The 21,095-nt window shown below is 39.8% G+C and overlaps 1 protein-coding gene and 1 long non-coding RNA gene across 2 annotated transcripts; one reads left to right on the forward strand and one right to left on the reverse strand.

The window, feature by feature from the left end:
- Positions 1–5,620: 5,620 nt before the first annotated feature.
- On the reverse strand, positions 5,621–16,992 carry LOC139468490 (uncharacterized). The gene is made up of 3 exons (XR_011653689.1): positions 16,921–16,992; positions 15,129–15,209; positions 5,621–5,700 (listed from the first exon to the last, which is right to left on the reverse strand). It is a non-coding gene; the product is annotated as an uncharacterized lncRNA (long non-coding RNA).
- Positions 16,993–19,291: 2,299 nt separating this feature from the next.
- On the forward strand, positions 19,292–20,614 carry LOC139467557 (alpha-1A adrenergic receptor-like). Its single transcript, XM_071249091.1, has one exon. The coding sequence runs from the start codon at positions 19,292–19,294 to the stop codon at positions 20,612–20,614; it is 1,323 nt and encodes a 440-aa protein (XP_071105192.1).
- Positions 20,615–21,095: the final 481 nt, after the last annotated feature.

The raw sequence follows: 21,095 nt of genomic DNA on the forward strand, positions 1-21,095 counted from the left end.
AGTAGCCACCAAGCTTTCGACTAGCCTGCTCAAATAGTCACAATCAATCACTTAAGTATTGGCTTTCATTCAAAAATCAGTTTTATAGGAAACAGTAGAATAAGGTTACAATAAACCAAATATAAAGTGGGATGATGTGCTTCAACCATGGTTTCCAGGAAAGATAACTATAAACTTAACATGTCTTTAATTTCAAATATACAAAGATAACCATAAAGTAAATATCAAAAGCATGATATATATGATATATATTATTTTTCTAGCATAGATCAACAAAGTTTTTTGTTGTTGTTTTGTTTAACGCCGCACTCAGCAATATTCCAGCTATATGATGCCAGTCCAAAAATAATCGAGTCTGGACCAGACAATCCAGTGATTGACATCATGGGCATCAATCTTCGCAATTGGGATACGATGACATGCATTAACCAAGTCAGTGAGCCTGACAACCCGATCCCGTTAGTCGCCTCTTACTGCAAGCATAGGTTGCTGAAGACCTATTCTACCCCGAACCATGTCAGATCAATAAAGCATTTTGAAGAAAATACACCCAACAATGGACTTCTATAGTTTGCCTGTGTTTTCTCTCCAACTCACCTGACAATGTAGATCCTGATTCTGATGAGGGTCACACATGTCTCCCTGCCTCCGATACATGCTGCTGGGTGGAGGCAGGGGGGGTGCTTTTTCTGCTCTTACAAAGTCTAGCAAACAGAAACTGGTGCTTAAGCGTGTACAGTTGGTGGGCAGAGAATGTGGAGTTATTGTATGTCATGTCATGTAATTGATTATCAGTATTATGAGAGGTGGTTATTGGAATTTGAAACCTCTGACTGAATATTCAGAATAGAGTATTTTCCAAATCCAGAGTAGAATTTGTTTCAAAACCACTAAAAAAGATGCCCTATTTAGAATAAATCAATTCACAAGTTGACCGGCATCAAATAATGTTGCAGAAGTATGAAATATTCCATAAACAAATCTGGCCCAAAGTCCTGATTCTACGATATGATATTATCCATGTCTTAGAGAGGGTGTGGTCATGCAAACTTAATTTTTAAAAGTCTGAAACAGTTCTTTGGCTTAACTGTCATACGAGTGACTCCATAAAATGGTGTAACTGGGAATGGGTACCACACACAGCGTTCCCCCAATTTTGGTTTCAGTTAGAAACAATTGCACAAAAAGTAAACAACAAGGGAATAACAAAAGTTACCTTCTTGCCTCTGGACATAGGAGTCATCCACAGCCTCAAACTGTCTCAATGTCAGATGTCCATCGGGAATTACACGGTCATGTCTCAACCTCAGATGTCCATCGGGACTGGCAGGGATGTGTTTCAGGGTATTTCTGTCTGCCTGGTCTCTACAACTGAACCCCTTTGAACTCTCAACTTGGGGCCGACCTCGCATTGAAATGATACTGTCAGATGTCAAATACTTTCTCTGTGTAGAGGACACAGTCCCTGTCAAAGTTCTCGGAAATATCTGGGTATGAGACAAAGGACTTTCATCTGATTGGTTACTGACTTTCTCAGGATACTCAAGCTTTGTGTCCAGTGATGTCTGACTGCCTGTCATGGGTAGATCTGGTGTATCAGGCATGGGGAACGACATGTCCGAATCACCAGGCTGGACCATCAAGCTCTCAGTGGCATGTCTCGATTGATCAACATCATCAGCAAACACTGTAGACATCACAGACTCACTAGAGGAGGGAAACTTGTACTCAGTGTCATCTTTGCTAGACACAGACAAAAACATGTCACTGACAGAATCTTGCTGTGTGTGAGTATCCTGATTACTGATGCAGTGGTTTGAGTTGGCAATGTTGTCATATTCAGGTTTAGAGATATTACACGATGTTTGTTTCTCCGGGGGAAGGGATGTATCCACAGAGCAATCAGGTTGGAGTTCCTGAAGGTGCTGTCTGTGATCCTGTTCAGAGGTTTCGGAGCACTGTTCAGCTTCATATGATGGCATACTGTTTGGAAGAGGTTCAGTATGATTATCTGTAATATTTGTAGCATCATATACACAACTGATTCCTTGACCTTGTTGCACATCTGATGACTTTAACATATTGTGTGGATCTTCCCATTCACGTGAGATGTGCCTACCTGCTTCCACACACAAACATGACTTATTCTGTGGACCTGAAAAGTTATCAGTCAATGCATCGTCAGATTCTCGAAGCTGCCTATGACTCAATACTGACTGCTTGTTTACTTGCAGAGGTAAACTTTCTTTGTGAAAACCAAACTGTCTTGGCAGCTTGTCATCAAAAGCTGAAAAAGATGGTGATTTGAGAGGAACTGATGACAAGTTTTCATTCCTGTCAGATACTGTTGAAGCAGCATTAAGTCTCCCAAGGAAGCCAGATTGTGAGAACTGTGAAAGAGAGCTGTTCAGGTCAAAACTGTCAGGGCTAAACAGGAGGTTGTTCAGGGGGTTAATGCTATTGTGAATCTCCGGAGACACATGCTCTGATATTTGAGAACAAGTTTGTCTCTCAGTTTCAGTATAAGGGTTGGTATTTCCCATCTTATCTGTAGGTATATCAGTGTCCCCATGTCCTTCAGAATCTGGTATTGATCTGCCAGTTTCTGGACTACCATCAGGACAATCCTCTATTGTCCTCAGCATGACCTTACTCTTAGGTCCATCTGAACTATCTATACTTTCACCTTTATCATCCACTAACTTGGCAGTCCTGGAAACTTGTGTATCCGACAGCATTTCCATGGATCTATTACCTTGAATATGATCTGCTCTAAACTCTGCCTCACTGTTTTGAAGTAAATCACTGTCGACGGACCCGGGTTCTATATCACCCCATGAGGATAAATTCAACATCACATCTTCCTTTTCATCACAGGCAACATCAGATTTAACCAATGCTTGCCCTGCTTCCTCTGATATTCCAGAACACCTCTCTGTCTGTACCACCGATGTTGATTCTCTAGGAATGCCCCCTGTAGCACCCTCTGCTATGCACTGTGTATTGTCCTCTGACATTGCCTGCTTTGCATCTTGTCCTATTCCAGAAAGACTCTCCACCTGTTTAACAGGAGCTGCAAGTAAGGGATTGCTGGCTGTACCAGTCGCTGCTACACAGCATTGATTGTTCTCTGCCACTTCCTGCAGTGCATTTTCTTCTTTTCCAGAAAGATCAACTGCTTCTTGGGAATATTCTGACATAGCACACCCTGCTATACAGAGTTGATTGTCATCTGCTAGATCTTGCCTCGCATCACGTTCTTTTCCAGATGGATTCTGCACCTGTTTTTCAGCAGGTGCTTGTTGTGGATTAACTGCTGTAACACACCCTTCTATACAGTGTAGATTGTCATCTGTCATTTTCTGCCTGGCATCTAGTTCTATTCCAGGACCCTCCACCTGTCTTACAGCAGGTGCTTCATGGGGACTACCTACTGTACAGTCTTGTTTTTCCAGATCCGTCTGCTCATCCTCATCACTGGATGATACATGGGACAGAGGAGAGAAGTTAATGTCAAAAGTAGCATCAGACAACTCAAATGGGTTAACAGCACAATCTTCCTCATTATCATGATCATCATTTTCATCTGAACATTCATTAATCTTAGAAGCAGGGACCATGTTCTTATTACTTGTCATCTGTGTATCAAAGAGACCATCATTCCCTGGGACGTCAGAAAATCCAGCTCCAACAACAGACTCCTCTATTCTTAAGTCAGAGTTCTTATAATCTTGAGCTACTTCTACAATGAGATTATTTTTTAGTAAGGACTGGTTTGAACTCATATTGTCTGATTTGACATTTTGATAAATGCTTGACACAGGTTTGTGCTTTAAAAGTGCCATTATCTGACTGGTAGATCTCTTGGTGGAGGCTGTGAATTTAGAATGACTCTTGTTTACAGAATCATCAGTGTAGCTGCTAGTCTCTAAACCCAGATAGTTTGGATCACCATCAGTTTGAACCATTTCAGTTCCTTTACATTCATTATTCTCAGCTTTGAAGGCTGAATAATCTGTTGTAAAAGTTCGAGGTTTGTATTGTTCTTGAGAATTTTCGTCACTAGTCTGGCTTCCTTGAGAATCTGAATTTGATCTGGAGCCAAATGTTCTCCAGGGATTACATTTTAATCTCTTGCGGTCTTGCTGTGAAGGACTTCTCTCTCTGCTGCCACCCCTGCCATGCAGCATGGACATGAAACTGGAGAGTTGAGGGGAGATGTCAGAGTCTTCACGACCAGTCCCCTGACTCTCTGCAGCTGTAGCTGTAGGAAGCCCAGGGCCTCTCTGATCTGTTCTACCTCTGTTCCTGAAGCTGCCAAGTTGGTCCATTCCAGTTTGAAGGGCCCTTTCTTTGGGAAATGCTGCTGTCCTGTCTAGAGAGCCTGCTTGAGGGACACCTGCAGGTGCCTGATCTTGACCCGGAGTGTTCCTGGAGTAGAGATTCGTGATGCTGGCCCTGTAGCTGGTCATCCCCTGGAGGGGACTGAGTCTGGTGGTGCTACCCTGCTTGGCACTGAGGCAGGACAAGTCAGCAGATGCTGGATCATCCTCTATTTGCTTACAAATTCTAGGTGGTACAAATCCCTGAAAGAAACATGTTTCTGATCAGTCTACAATCGAGTAACTTGCCTGACTAGCACAAATGGTATAATCAAGAACATGATGTGCATTTTTCATAGTGAAATCACATACCGCATTTGACGTATTAAGCGCCCAGGGCGCTCTCAAAATTAGACATAGGGGGCTCTTATTAGAATAAATATTTGGTGGAAAAAAAAAACAGCATTGAAATTTCGTAGATTATGCTGACAGCCTGAAATGATACCCCAAAAAAATCTGTGCTTATTTTACACAACAGATATATTTTTCCAGAATTTAATTGCCCATTATTAAGAGTGCATATAACACATGTGTGCGTATTATACACGAATAAATAAGTCTTGTGTACATTGATAAATCGGAAGGGGTGCTAATTGGGATTGTTCACTAGCCAATATATTAGCAAATATCACTGTGGGCGCTTATTAGAGCTGGGCGCTTACTTCGGTGAATACGGTAAGTGCAATATTCACAGTAAACAGTCAATTACAAGGACAGGCTTCGTTCATGTATCATGAAACACTTCTTATTCAAGATGAAAACTGTCCACTGGTGCGTTGCCATGTAATTGGCATGTTGTTGATTTTGAGGATGAATAGGTTCCTAGTACTTTATGCCTATTTCCCTATGGTTGTTTAAAATGGGGATCAGATAGCTACAATGTGTGACATGCATTGCTGTGTGTCATCATACCCAAAAGGAGTGTAGTATGCAATCACCCACGTTTGTTGGGTCAAGATTCAGTTGCTGTGATACTACTGATACAGCATAAAACATCATTCATTCATTCATTCATTCATTCATTCATTCATTCATTCATTCATTCATTCATCCATCCATCCATCCATCCATCACATACCTTTCTATTCCCCCTTCTGAGTCCCCCTCTTGGTGCAGTCGGGACCCTGCTGCCACTGAGAGGTCGACCCACACATGACGAGGAGGATGCTGACGGGACATGGGAGGAAGAGGTCCGGGATCTCTTCTCCTCAATGAGGATGAGGTATCGGTCACTCTCAATTTGTTCCCCTTGGAGCACGTCTGCTGCCTTCACAAACAATGTGTCCAGGCGAGTCTTCTTGTCATCATACAACACTGCCTGTTGGGAGATGGATAGGCACTTTTATGGTGCTCATTACCAATGATAAAAATAGAAACAACTTTGCAAAATCTTGGACCAACTATCAAGTTTCTAAATCAACATCATTTTTTTAATAAAATGTAATCCTGTACTGACAGGGCGGTTGGGTAGCCTAGTGGTTAAAGCGTTGGCTCGTCACGCCGAGGACCCGGGTTCGATTCCCAACATGGGTACAATGTGTGAAGCCCATTTCTGGTGTCCTGTGATATTGCTGGAATATTGCTAAAAGCAGTGTAAAACCATACTCACTCACTCCTGTACTGACAAGTCGGTCAACACATCTAAATTATTCTAATAATGATGAATGTTTCAACGTAAGTGTCTTCACTGTCAGTTCTTGATCTCAGCTCTCAAGGTCAAGTTAACTAGTTTAGGAGACCAGCAATATGTAACAACATGCTTTGGTTTGTTTGTTGTTTAACACCATACTCAGCAATATTCCAGCTACATAATGGGGGTCTGGACCAGAAAATCCAGTGATTGAAATCATGCACATCGATCCACGCAATTCCGATACGATTACATGCATCAACCAAGTCGGTGAGTCTGACCACCCAGTCCTGTTAGTCACCTCTTTCGACAAGCACACATTAGAGTCTAAATGGAGGACTGAGAGGATAATAAGACTAAATAACAATGCAAAAAATTCAACAAAAGTTTTCTGTTGACATATTTTAGGTGTTAGAATAACAAACTAAATTTTACATACTTAAAAGTTTCATATGTGAGATGCAGGTGAGATAATCATTTTTTGATCTTTCATTTGGTTACCTTGTCTTAAATATGAGGACACTGTCCTTGCCATAGGAATCATAGGAATCTGGTCCTGCCATAGGATTCCTGCCACAGGAATCTGAGTATTCCACATATTATATACTACCCGCTATGATTTGCTTATCTTTGATATCCATACCAGAGTGAAAGCAGTTCGTGTGAAAGCACCCAGGAATTATGTCACCCACGAAGTTAGCTGCCCCAAACTTTCCCTTGCTTAAATCATGCAGCATTAGGGGAAGCATGGTGGGCCTTACCCCTGTCATAGCAGGACAGGATGCAATTATCCCACAGCCCAGTGGTGGGGTTGGACACAGTCACACACTACTCCGGGAGACCAGATCCGAACGCATGACAAGACATTTCATGTTGCAGGGTGTTTCATTAGTCTGTATCGACAACTCCCTGGCCATACGATAGACACGAGGTGACATAGGGAGAGCGTACATCGTGAGGCAAGTGTTTCTGAATGTGCCTAGGCCAGTCAATGTAACAGAATTCATCTTCCATCATAGGAAAAGTTAGCATCTTTATCCAGTTGAATCCTTTTTCTTCAAATGCATGCAGAAACCAGGGCCCCATTCCACAAAGCGATCGTAGCGCTACGACAGTCATAAGTCTGTGTTAAAGTATGGGAGTTACGATCACCTTAGCACTACGATCGCTTTGTGGAACAAACCCCTGAACAGCCAACTGGAAATGATGACATTGTGGAGGTTGTGGGTCGAGGAGGTGCTGCATCAGTACAGGATTTCGCTGTCAGGAATCCTTTGATCACTTTGGTCTCAGTGATAGATCCCTGGATTGTGGCTAAAGAGGAAACCGTAAAACTGAATGCCAAGCTGACCTGGCAGCTGGTTTTAGAACAAAATCACACATTAGATCTGAATGCAGCTGGGCAGTTTTGCGTGCAAAGGTGACTTGTGTGATGTGAAGCGAGTCCATCTGACCAGCCGAGCAGCCTTTGCCACTGTCAACATTACAACCAACTAGACTTCACCAGTTCCTCACACTCAGATCCCATTTTGTGGAGTAGAACTTCCAACAATGGCCTTCCTGTTGGAAACCCTTGATGAAAGCAGAAATTTCCAGAATCATGCTCCTTTCGTGAGATAAGGAACATAAGTTTTGATGTCTGCCACATCAGAAGCAATTCGATGCACTAAGGGAAAGTAGAAAATCAGTCACAAACTGTATCAATGCTTTCTGAGATCGAAAACGTTTCGTCGTTAACAGACCGCAAACAAGACCCATTTTAATATCATAAAAGAAACAAGTGGAAATGCAATGAGCTGTCGCTACCATACAAAACAATGTAACGTCTGTGTTATTTAAAGATTAGCCAAACAAAGTTGAAGTAGACCACATCTGGTAACATCCTGAGCGGCCTTGAGGAAACCCAACAGGACTGCGAAATGTCTCTAGATAGGGTTTTCCAGACATCAGCATCTAAATCTGTAACCACCTGTCTTGAGGAAGCAATAGGTGATTCAAGACTATGAAACTGACACCCCAAGAAAGTGGGTTAGCAGTCTGAATTTTACACTAAGTGTACATATATAACTAGAATGAGTTTTTACTCACAAAAACAGATCCCCCTTCCTTATTTTCTTATACATTAGTTAAAGTTGTTACTATTACAAATATGTATTTGTAAACCCTTGTAAAGATTCGGATTAAAGCATTAATGAAGAAGCCTTTCAGTTGATGCCATGTCATCTCTTAAAGGCATATAAGAGTACTGAACTTTTAACAGCTGTTTGGATGAAAGATTGTATTGTGCAAGTAGATGTACCCATAATGAACAATTAGTAGCTTTATGCTTTCAAGAAATACTCTTCAGAATTTCCATACTGTTCCATGAAAACACAAGAAGGTTTTTTTTAAAATAATTGAAAATTATAAAAAAGGTAATAGTTGAGCATGTGGGTCATTGCACATGTCCAGTTTCATGATAAAATATTCATTAGTTTGAGAGTTAACAGAAGTAACAGAAAGATCAAGGGAAGCTAACTCTGAGGGTGACTTACTTCCAGCTTCCAGGAAGTGTTCAGGTGAGCTGTTTCCACAGCGGTATGGTTATTGAACTCCATAAGCAAAAGTGCACTGTCATAGCAGAATAGTAAAAATAGAAGAATGACAAGGACCGAAATCCAGAGTCCCAATAGTTTTTACAATGAATCATAAGTCATTCAAAGTGTTTGTCAGTGACAGTAGCTGACGAACTACGTGGCTTGAGGTCAGGAACATAGGAGTGCCTCTTAGGTTTGTTGCCTTTTGTCACCGAACAAATATACATGATTTACCACTACCTATATTTAGTACCATATATGATGATACTGCACTTGACAAAAGGCCACCTTAGGATCACATGTTCTGATGACACGTGTTTATCTGCTTGTTCTGGGGAAGGAAACATTTCTCAAAGGTTAGCAATACAGGCTCTCCTGGAAGGGATCTGATTGGCTGACTGAACATGTGTAGGCAGACGTCACCTCTGGAAGAGATCTGATTGGTTAACTGGACAAGTGGAGGCCCTCATCACCTCTGGAAGAGATCTGATTGGTTAACTGGGCAATGTATCCACACAACCTCACTTATTTAAAGAACTTTATTATATTATTAACAAATGAATTTTTGTAAAGCGCTACAGTCCATTTATTGAAGCATGCACAAAGTATTAACACCATCATAACTGGTCAGTAGATGTGTCCACTTTACTTTCTTTCTCAGCTCCCTGGGGAATATACAACCCAATCTGCCTGTGAGGCACTAGTAGGTTTACAGTCCCATTACCATCTCGTCCTACTTGGTACCCATTCACTGCTGGGTGAACGGAAGCATATTTTGAACAGTCACTTGCCTAAGATGACACCACATGACATACACATACTTCAGTGTGGGGCAAGACCGAAGCCCTAGAAACTCTCAGGAGCCATAGTCCCCCATCCAACTACTCTCCATGACCTGATTTAAAAAAACAAACCATGACTATAGAAAGAAAACTATGACACTTATCCTAATAAGTATTCATATGCACTGAAATATCCTAACAGGGCTTCATTTGTGACCCACTTGCCTTGCCATAACTTAACTTACACACATAAACCCTTATCCCTATCATAATTTTGAAATATTGGTTCCGAAAAAAAGACAAAATAACTCCCTTTAATTTAAGTTTAAATAACAACAGCCAAAAATGAATAAGACTTCCTGTTCACGACCCTAAAACATTAAATTTGCTGACTACGTCCCTCCATGTTGTACAACTCATGAGCGATCACATCAAGGACATGAGCTTTGTTGACTTGCCCCTCATGTTGTGATGTTGTACATCATATACCAATGTTAAAGAGGTTAGGAGTTGTGTTTAATACCACTCAGTAGACTCGGGGAGGTGAGGCAGCAGGTACATACGACTTCATAGTTTGTTACAGAGGCAAAGACCATCATAAACTTGTCAATTTCTCCTGACCTAGTTCGCAATTGAAGAGGATTGTCAACTGGATTGAACTGGTTCCATATTTCACAATCTCCTCTTACGTCATAAATATCAAATTTAGCTTGTCGTAATAATCAGACATTGTCATGGCACCATTATTGACATGGTAATGTTGAACTTGACATTTTGGTTTATCAAACATTTTGCTAATCATCGTTAGTGACAATATTTTTTATTATAGAAAACCTGAGCATCTAGAATTGTTTTATTAAAGTTGCCATGAAACAATGAAGTACAGAATGTAGGAAGACTTTATTACCCAAAGACACATCAGATACCCTTTGGGATGGCTTATTTTATCAACGTATCTATTGCAACTGGAGTGAGTGAATATGGGTTTTACGCTGCTTTTAGCAATATTCCAGCAATATCACAGCAGGGGACACCAGAAATGGGCTTCACACATTGTACCCATGTTGGGAATCGAACCCAGGTCTTCGGCGTAAGGAGCGAACACTTGAACCACTAGGCTACCCGACCGCCCCTATTGCAACTCGAGACTTTCATACACTTCTTAGTTCGTTAGACTTAGGCCAGTTGGATAGCCTCATGGTTAAAGTGTCAGCCCATCATGCTGCAGACCCAGGTTCGATTTCCTACATCAGTACAATGTGTGAAGAGCATTTCGGGTGTTTCCATGGTTACCCAGTCCTGTTATCACTCAGCTCAGCTCAGCTCAGCTCAGCTCAGCTCAGCTCAGCTCAGCTCAGCTGTCAATGTGACAAAATAGGATGGACCTCTCAGTTAAGGTGGGGCCTAACTGACATCCCCATGTATGAGTTTCATATATGCCATTCAAACAGCAACTGGAATATTGCGAAACGCAAAGACAAATATATGTTGTGAAATATATATTTTTTCTCCAAGTATTGATTTATTACAATATGAAAATATATTATTTCTCAATTTGTGGCCCTCATACATCACTTGTCAGCATGTCTCCTCCAGATTTGTGACATTCTGAAAGGAGTATTTGTTTTCTCCCACTTGTCTGTTTGAAGTGGTCTTCAGCAACCCATGCTTGCCGTAAAAGGTGACTATGCTTGTCGTAAAAGGCGACTAACGGGATCGGGTGGTCAGGCTCGCTGACTTGGTTGATGCATGTCATCGATCCCAATTTCGTGGATTGATGCTCATGATATTAATCACTGGATTGTCTTGTCCAGACTCGATTATTTACAGGCTGACATCATACAGCTAGAATAATGCTGAGTGTGGCGTTAAACAACAAACAAACAAACAAATCCTAGTGACACTATTGAACTAAACACGACTGTGTCTGACATAAACCATGTCCTAATCACAAGTGGATTATAACAAATCACTAACCTTTCTGTACCCAACTACTACAAGGAGATTTGTACAAGAGATTTAATTCAACAATAAATACCAGTATTGAGTTAAAAAACAAACACACACTAAGAACTAAAAAACTGCTTTGGTATGTACTGGTGGTAGCTACTTATATTTCAAGAGATTGTTTTACCAGATATTTGTAGGAGACATTTTGAAAATACTCTTCTATAACAACATAAACTGAATGGGAGTGTGTGCTGCAATCCTATAAGTTGATAACCTTTGTTGAACATGTTAAATGGAAAACTTTTGGACACTTTACTGCATATGAATGGGCGAAATGGATACCACATTTATTAGATAATGAGGTGATAAATATGTGTAAGAACAGCATTGATTCAGTAGTAGTCTGTCCCATTCTGTCAACCTCCTTTTCCCCTTAACCATTGTTACGTAAAGGATACATATGGACTGTCACTTCAAAATAAGAGTTTCAGAAATAACCATAATAACAACCTGAACTTTTTTAAATGTTTTAGTTGGTTTCTGGATTTTATTTCTTACAATCAAGGGCCAGTTTTTAAAAGTAACTAAGTAAACTTAGATCCTTCAATTTTTTTATTTTTTTTTATTATTAAAACTTGTCGATAATATTTTGTTTGGTTCCTCCATAAACATAAGCACTGGTGTGCACACTGTGTAAATCCATGTAGTGTACTCATGGCTATATTTAGCCCTTGCCTAAAAAGATAATACAAATACAAATATTTGGAATCTTACTGGTACTAATCATGCTAATCGATGTTAGTATCTTCTGTTCCTTGTGTCAAGATTTTTTAAGATGTTTCATTGTACATTTTTTTTTCTGACATTGCTATGAGACAATGAATGTAAAAAGACTTTATTAACCACAGAAACATTAGACACCCTAACTGAAGTCAATGTAGATTCATATTTGCAATTGGAGTCTTTTTTAGACTTAGGGAGGTTGGCTAGCCTCATGGTTAAAGTGTCGGCCCATCATGCAGAAGACCCGGGTTTGATTCCCCACATAAGTACTATGTGTGAAGGCTATTTCTGGTGTTACCCAGTCCTGATAGCTCTGGATTACTGTGAAAAGCAACTCATTCGCTTGGTCCCTCCCTCCCTCACTCACTGGATATGCTATGATTAACATACAATAAAGTTTGTTTGTTTGTTTGTTTGGTGTTTAACACCGCAATATCCTAGCTATATGACGGCAGTCTGTATATAATTGAGGCTGGATCAGACAGCATCTCTGCAGAAGATTCTCATCCCTGCACATTTGATGATTGATGCTAATCTATCAGTTACTGATGAACACAACTTCAAAGTATCAAAATCTGGAAATTGACTGCAAATGGGGAACAGACACTGGATCATTGAATGACAATAACAATATAGGAAAAAACATTACAACATTGTATCGGGCGGAAAGAGGGTCTTTAGAAGTCATTGTGCTGCATATAGTACACTGAGTTTAAAAAAGTTTTGCAATAAAGGTTTCACTAGGATTGGGTCTCTTCAGGTTCTCCTACATGCTACAAACTGATTGCACTCATCATAAATCACTTCACTGAGATACGGAGAGCACCAGTATTTTATGAATGATCATGTGACATTTTATTTACAATTCGAACACACAGCCCCAGCCCAGACAAGTAACCCGGGACACTGAAAAGAGAAAACAGGCCTCAAATTTACAGCACATGATCACCAAATGGGGATACTTCAAGTGCCTGTAAATATTTCCTGTGGCATTACAAAGTGTTGACACCCTCCAAACCTGCCTGGAAGAATGGATGTAAATGAGTGATGATCATAGGTAAGCTGTACTGATCCTGTTAAAGGTAAGATAAAGGCTGAGTCCATCACAGTTTATTGTCATTCTTTTGTCACTCTGGCCGACTGTTTTCTACCAGTTCCAAACATTTCCGTTGTAGACTCAGGGAAGCACTGATGATGTTGCATGTATCCTTCAATTCTTCACAAACGCACATCTAGGAAGCATATGTTACTTCCTATTGCTCCCAAGCTTTCATTATCAATTCTAAAAACTGCTTTAAATTGTGGTTTAATACTAGTTTCATCATTTAAATATGATTCCAATTAGAAGCCTGTTGATTAGAATCAAGGACCCCTAAAGGTTTCAGGTGTTGACTTCAGAACATGAAATCCAACTACCGTATTCACTGGTTATAAAGAAAAAGAGAAATTGCCAAAGAGGGTGCTTATTTAAACCATGCACAACAAGTTGATTGATGTGGTGGGCTAAGTGTCCTTTTTGGTCCAACGCAAATATATAATTTTAAATTTATGAAAAACTTTGAAATATTGGTATAAAAGTTCTCCTGTTCCGATGACTGACAACCAGCCTTTTGTAGTTCCTACACATGCACGTTTTGGCTTCTGACATGATCAAGTATGTAAGGAAAGAGGTTGAAGTTTCAAACTTCAAAAACAAATCTAAATATATGCCTGAACAATGATGAGTTCTTTTACCATATGTTTGTGTTGTTTATACACATATCCTAGGAAATCAGGTCGAGGCAAATACTTACGTTTAAATAATCAAAACATGCTTTATATTAACCAAACAGTGAAACACCCTGCTATTTTCTGGGGTTACCATGCCAACAGTAATCTGATTCTTTGGGGAAAAGTCCAAACTAAATGTCTGGGTACACGATATGATAAGTAAAGTTTATCTAAAACATACCAGTGTGTCGGGGGATTAACATGATGATACATGTATTGAGTACTGAAGTTGGAATTGCATAATAATGAAAAAGCTAAAACATATATGTTGATGTTATTAACAATACCATTCCTAGTTTACTGCTAGACATCCCCCTTAAATTTCAGGTTCACCCTTTTATATGCTGGTTGAAAGACAATGAATGCACCACGCCATCAGTTAAAACACTGGCAACTGTTAATGGAAATAATGAGAATACCAGACTAAATTGGGATCATTTAAAAAATTGTCCAAGTGACAAAAATATCTTGCCACCCACCTCTCCCCAAAACTATTAAAGACATAAAAAAGGCAAGGATTTATCTAGGGTTCCAAACTGAGGCAGGCAAATTTAAAAGAATTCTTATTTATTTTAATTGGGACTTTATTAACGTTCAGACTGTTCTTATTTTCATAATTTTGGAATGTATATTAGCAAAACAATACATTTTAACACTGCATTCAATTCAATAATGAAAAGTTAAGCCCTAAAGCCTCGTCCTCTTTACTGATACCTTTATTTTTAAAAAGTCACGTTGACCAAGACTTCACGTTAGTTATAACTTCATTGAGTTAAATTGGAAAACTTCTATTTCCCATTAGGGACATTTTACTCACATTGGCTGCATACTTGGGATTGAACATCGACCTTAGGGAAGATCGAGTTATATATCAAACTCCTTGATTCATTGATGTCTCTTACCCTGGAGACCACCTCTGTGGTCTAGTGGTAGAGCGTCCGCCTGGAGAGCGGAAGGTCCGGGTTACGTTCCCTGGCCGCGTCATACCAAAGACGTTAAAAGATGGTACTTGTTGTTACCTTGTCTGGCGCTCTACATTAAAGTGCTAAAACAAGGACTGGTCGGCTCGGAGTCTGTACACTGTGTCTGAGTGAGGTATTCATGTTAAACTGCGGCATGGCATCTCAGAGTGCTAGCACTATAAGTTGGCATCAGTCCGGACTAGTACAAGCAGCCACACACAGACACGTGCATGCACGTCACTATAATCTTGGACGCGTCGTTAAACCCCATATCACCTCACCTCACCTCTTACCTTGGAAGCTGCAGAAAAGACTTTCAGCATCCCATCATGCCAGGTTTTAGCTTTCTTCGTCTTCTGTGCTGTGTACAAAATCTGAAGAAACATCACATCATTGTCAAACCAAGTACTATTAGAAGAAAACCATTCTTTGTATGGATTTGTTTCCTGGGTTTGTTTTATCACTGTACTACTGTCTGCAGATATCTTGCAATGACTTAACAAGATGAGTACCCTGGCACAGTAGCTCATTTGAATGTGGAGTCAACAGTTAAAAATATTAACAAATATAGCCTGACTTAAGTTGCTGTCTTCATTGATATTCAAATATTTCCTGAATAACTTAAACACTCACACTAAATTCTACACATTTTAAGAAAATATGTCATCAAACATGTAAAAAGAAGAAACATACATAAATAAGTTCAGCTTCCTCGGTCTGTTAATTTCCAATGAAAAGATGTTTACAGTGCTAGGAAATGCATTTTAAGAGAATTTAAGGCATGGTTCAAGCGCAATTGCCAAACCAAGAATTTAAATATCTACAAAAAGTGAACTTTTGTGTCCTACTAACTACACAAATATCAAACTGCATTACACATGGCTTAATGATTGACATAAATAGAACTTTCAATATGGCTGTTGTGGCGGCCATATTGAAAATCTGATTTGAGCCTCTTGATTACATTTGGATGTGAACATTGATAGGAACAAGCATGTGAAGTGTGGTCCAGTGGTTCCTGAAGAGATGATGTTTATAAAGCCAAGAGCTCATTTTGAGAACACAGTAAAAGTGCAGAGGTCAAATCAAGGTCGAAGTTTATCGCATAAAAAAACAAAACACAACAGAACATACATCATATAGTTGAGACACACTTAATATATATTACAAATTTCATTCTTAACAAAAAACATGTGAATAATGGCCTTAACATGCTTAAAACAGGACTAAATTTTAGTGTTTTACGGGAAATGTGTTTTTGAAATGTCTGGGTACCGGAGGAAAAAAAGAGAGACAAAGATGGAATTTGTTCAAATGCTCAAGAGAAAATAAAATGCAGTTATGGTTAGAATTAATGTCTATCACATGTTTAAGTTTTATAAAAGATGGTTCGTGTTTATCTCAGCAGCATAAACTATTTCTATCTGAACATTCTCAATGTCGAAAGCACAGCACAAGTCACCTACAGTGTTATCATGAGTCAAAAAAGTTGAAGGACCTTTCACAATTGTTTAACTAAGGTAACTTGACATTATGCACCAAGAACTAGAACTATCAAAATGTAAGAAAAGTTAGAAAACGACTTGATAAACATCAATGTACATTAGATATTCAGATAGCATTTAAATGACCTGGCAAAATATCATAAATGTCTATCTAAGTCTTGCCTAACAGCTGGGTTAGCTACTATTGCCCGTGACAAGTTACAGTTCATATGTTTGGAAGTAGCAGTTTTGTTTGTTTGTTTGTTGTTAATGCAGCACTCAGCAATATTCCAGCTATATGAGGGCAGTCTGTAAATAATCAAGTCTGGATCAGACAATCCAGTGATTGACATCATGACCACTGATCCATGCAATTGTGATACGATGACATGCATCAACTAAGTCAGCGAGCCTGACCACCCGATCCCGTTAGTCGCCTCTTTCGACAAGCATAGACGCCTTTTACAGCAAGCACGGGCTGCTGAAGACCCATTTTACCCCGGATCTTCACGGGTCGTAAGTAGCAGTACAGAAGTTCGACTAATATAATAATTAAGGAATGTTGACAGACATCATGCATGTGATTGTACTTCAAACTTACAACAAATTCTTCCTCTGCCATTGTTAATCATGGATTTTCATTTCCGATGCTTTTCATCTAAAGATTCTGAAACACAAATCAGAAACTTCATAAGGCCTAATGTAGCAAAAATGACAAATGATGCGGTTAATATCAATAATCATATGATATAATCATAACTCTCAGTATCAGGCTTCTTACTTTGAAACATATATCCAGGTTCGTAGGACAAAAGAGTAAAATATAAAAGATTTCAACATGTTCAAGGTTTTTTGGTTCCTCAAAATGTTACGTGAATAGTTGCGGTATTAGTTCAGCTTGTTTGTTATTTAACCAACTGTTTTTCAGTTTAACTTATTGTATGCACAGTTTTTGTGGTGAACAAACAAGCATGCATCTAGAAAATGGTGGCACATGGTCCTCTGCTCAGACGAAGGTCACCAATCAGGTGAAGTCAAGTAATGTTGGACGCTGAGCGTCTTTGGATGGGTGAGCGTGTTTCCGCATCTTGGCTGCTGAGTTTTTTGGGCATCAGTCCTGCCCCACACTGTAGCACACATAGCACATGTGGTGTCTCCTTTAATAGTAGGGCTGGGACGATACACCAACTGTGAGATCCGATATGTATCACAATACCTTACTCACGATCCGATATGTATCACAATACTTGCATGTGCTCTTATCTGTGGTGTGTAAGCCATCTTTTTTTATTGACAGGATGGCTAAATACCTGGCACACTGACGATTTACATTTGGCAGTGTCAAGTATGTCACAAGAAATGAAACTATTTATGTTTTCACGATTAATTTGCACTACTGAATAGTGTTTAGTGGAAGTTATTAAAATTAAAGCAAACATATACGGTCAGAATCAATATTTTTTACTGTGTGACTGTGATTGATACTTGTATCAAGAAGTAAAAAATCTGATCCACCGATGCATCAGTGTATCGTCCAATCACTAGTTAATAGACAAATGACATTTTTCGAAATATGCCTCTGTTCACCCATGGGAACCCGGTAGGGTGAGATGTGACTGTTAACATTTAGTGCCTCACAGACAGCTTGAGCTGTATCCTCCCTAGGGAGCTGAGAGAGGAAGTCAAGTGCACACTGATCCACTGACTGAGATAATAATGATGTTAGTTGTACTAAACTTTGAGAATGGATCAACGGATGGCCTATAGTGCATTACAAATATCCATTTATTATTTTATTCAAATCGTTTGTAAATACCGCTTTTGAGATATTTCTTAGTTACAACTCCCATTAACATTTTGAAAGAGCAATGCCAATATTTTGTAGATTTCACAATCTCACCCTGTTATCAACATGATCGAAGCACTTATATTTTTCAAATAATATTTTGTTCAAAAACAAAATGTGGCCCAAGTGGCCTGGTCACCTAATGCGTTCGAATTTGCTGTGCAGAGTTGCGTATTGCACACGCCAGAAACCTATGCATGGGCGGATACAGAAGGGGCGCACCCTCCCCCCCCCTTTTTTATTTCGAAAAAAATCTATATTTCTGTATAAATTACCACCAAAGACAATAAATAGATCTTAATTGTGCACCCCCCTTTTAAAAAAAGCTGTATCCCCCATGCTATGATCATGACTTTGAATCACGGTTCGCCCAATTATGTTTCTAGGTTTGTCAGCACCATACACATGCTTGTGAGAGTTTCACCAAAGTGGTAAACGTCTGAGACCTGCCCCACTTCGGGCTTTTCTCCTACATCAAGCTGGCATGCTGTGATATGACACTAATACTGTTAAAACTAATAAAAGCAACAATAAACTCAACTCACTCACTCGAAAACAAAATATATCAAAATATTGTCTAAAACATCACAGTATATTATCATTTTTTATATGATTATTGTACAAGGGCATATAGTTCTCAATGAACTACTTAGCATTAATATTTGAAGAAAAAAGTATCACCATTTTAATGTTTCAAGGACAAGTTAATTGACACCAATAAGCGTGCCAATAAACCTGTTTAACCAATGCTTATCTGGAGTCATATAGGTCAAAATTAGCCTCTGATAAAATCACCACTCCTAGGTGCTTGTACTATCAACAGAAACAGTAAATCTTCCTAAAATGTGTACCAAACCGAGTACAAATCATTGGTAGGTTGAAAACAGATCACAGCATTTCAACATTGTAAATCTTCTCAACTTCTGAACCAGACCTTCTTAGTAACACAGGCTCTGTGTTTACAGACTCAGATCAGCAGAGAAACAAATCACACAACTCTACCTACTGAAATAGCATCAGGAAACAATAAATCTTGTATTTTCCTTCTATGTTTCAGACCGGCTAATTGTTCCAGGTTTACTGCTTCAATATATCTGTCTGCGGGCAAGCCGGAGTCTACGTGGGGATGTCGTCATCAACTACGTCTGAAGAGTCTACTATATCACATGGCGGGGAAAACATTGGGATCTGGAGAGTCCCGGACCCCACTCCGGCCCCAACCACCTCACCAGTGTGGGTACAGAATGCCAGCAGTAACAACACAACAGCCATGCTTCTTGATCTCTCCCACCTGGAGTCCGACAACACTAATGTCCGACATGACGGGACAGATTTGGACTTAACACCAGGGAAAATTGTGTTTGTGATTGTCATGTTCCTTCTCAACATCTTCATGCTTATTGGAAATTCCATTTCAATTGTAACAATAGCAAAGACACCCAATCTGAGAAGCAGGACTTACTACTGGCTGGTGCTGAATCTTGCTATTGTGGATCTGTTTAATTCACTCACAGTCGTTCCAATCAACACAATATGGGAACTTTACGGAATCTGGCCTTTAAGTATCGACTTCTGCAACATCACAATCTGTGCTGATTTGGCCTTCAGTGCAATTGCAAGTTATTCCACAGTGCTTGTATCTATAGACAAATACCTGTACATCACTAAGCCCTTCCTTTACCACAGTATCTCAGCACCATGTGTCGCACTTGGATCCATGATCGCAGTGTGGGTCATCTGGATCACCTTCTCCGCAGTGTCCGTATTTGGAGACTTTGCTCGGAACCCACACCCAAATGAAACAATCTACAACGGACTGGACACATGTAACTTCGTCATGACAGACATGTACGCAGTCCTCAGTGCAATAGTAACTTTCATCATCCCCTTCTGTATCCTCCTCTTCACAAGTCTTAAAATTCTGTGTGTGGCCAGGAAACATATTTGCCGCATCGCTGCCAATCACGAAAGCGTGCAACAGTCCGACTCCCAGTCTGTTCTCTTCGGCGGTAACTCGTCTCGGCGGAACACTGACACCAATACAACCAGCCTGCCTCGAACCTCCATCTGGACTACCAGTTCCACACCCAATACACAAACATCAGGCAATAGCCGCAGAGAGGGAAATCGGTCTATAAAAAGGAAATTTCCAAGAGCCAGTTGTCGAGCTTTTGGAACTGTGATGATCGTCGTTTTGTTTTTTATCATCATGTTTGCCCCCTACTGGTTTGCTTCCATTGTGGACGTTGGGTGCAGCTGTATCGCGCCGTGGGTGTACGAGGATTATCTTTCCGTGTTTTACTTCAGTCATTCTCTGGTAAACCCTTACATCTATATGTTCACAGACCGGAGGTATAAGAAAGCATTGAGAGAGCTTTTCAGAAAAAAGAGGAACCGTAAAGTTTCTCAAAGTCATGTAAGATCCTGTAGTGTTCAACAGGATAAATGAAGGTACTTGAGATATTAATATGCAAGAATATTCTTGAAACTTCAGAAGTAAAGAACAATGTGCCGTGATGTACCAAGAAATTTGTTGTGTCCATGGTGCAATGGTACAATGGTTATTATGTTATGTTTAGAATTTAGAATGACAGTCAACGGGTTCTTATAACATGTTAAATGTTATAGATTGAGGGGTCCCTAGATTAAAATATTACAGGAGCAATCCCAAGGAACCCTCTTAAATCTGAATACTGTTATATGACTAGCATTTGTTTGTTTGTTGTTTAACGCTGCACTCAGCAATATTCCGGCTATATCATGTATAGGACGACAGTCTGTAAAGAATCGGGTCTGGGCCAGACAACAAGGTGAATGGCATCATGAGCATCGATGATGAGCATCAACCAAGTCAGTGAATCTGACCACCCGATCTCATTAGTTGCCTCTTATGACTAGCATTTTGTTTGGGGACATGTTTGTTTTCTGGT

Source organism: Haliotis cracherodii, unplaced genomic scaffold, assembly GCF_022045235.1.
Source record: "Haliotis cracherodii isolate W230 unplaced genomic scaffold, xgHalCrac1.p SCAF_2, whole genome shotgun sequence".
In the NCBI taxonomy this organism is placed as follows: domain Eukaryota; kingdom Metazoa; phylum Mollusca; class Gastropoda; order Lepetellida; family Haliotidae; genus Haliotis; species Haliotis cracherodii.

Coding starts and splice junctions, on each gene's coding strand:
- LOC139467557 (XM_071249091.1), top strand. CDS start 19,292: ATGTCGTCATCAACTACGTCTGAAGAGTCTACTATATCACATGGCGGG.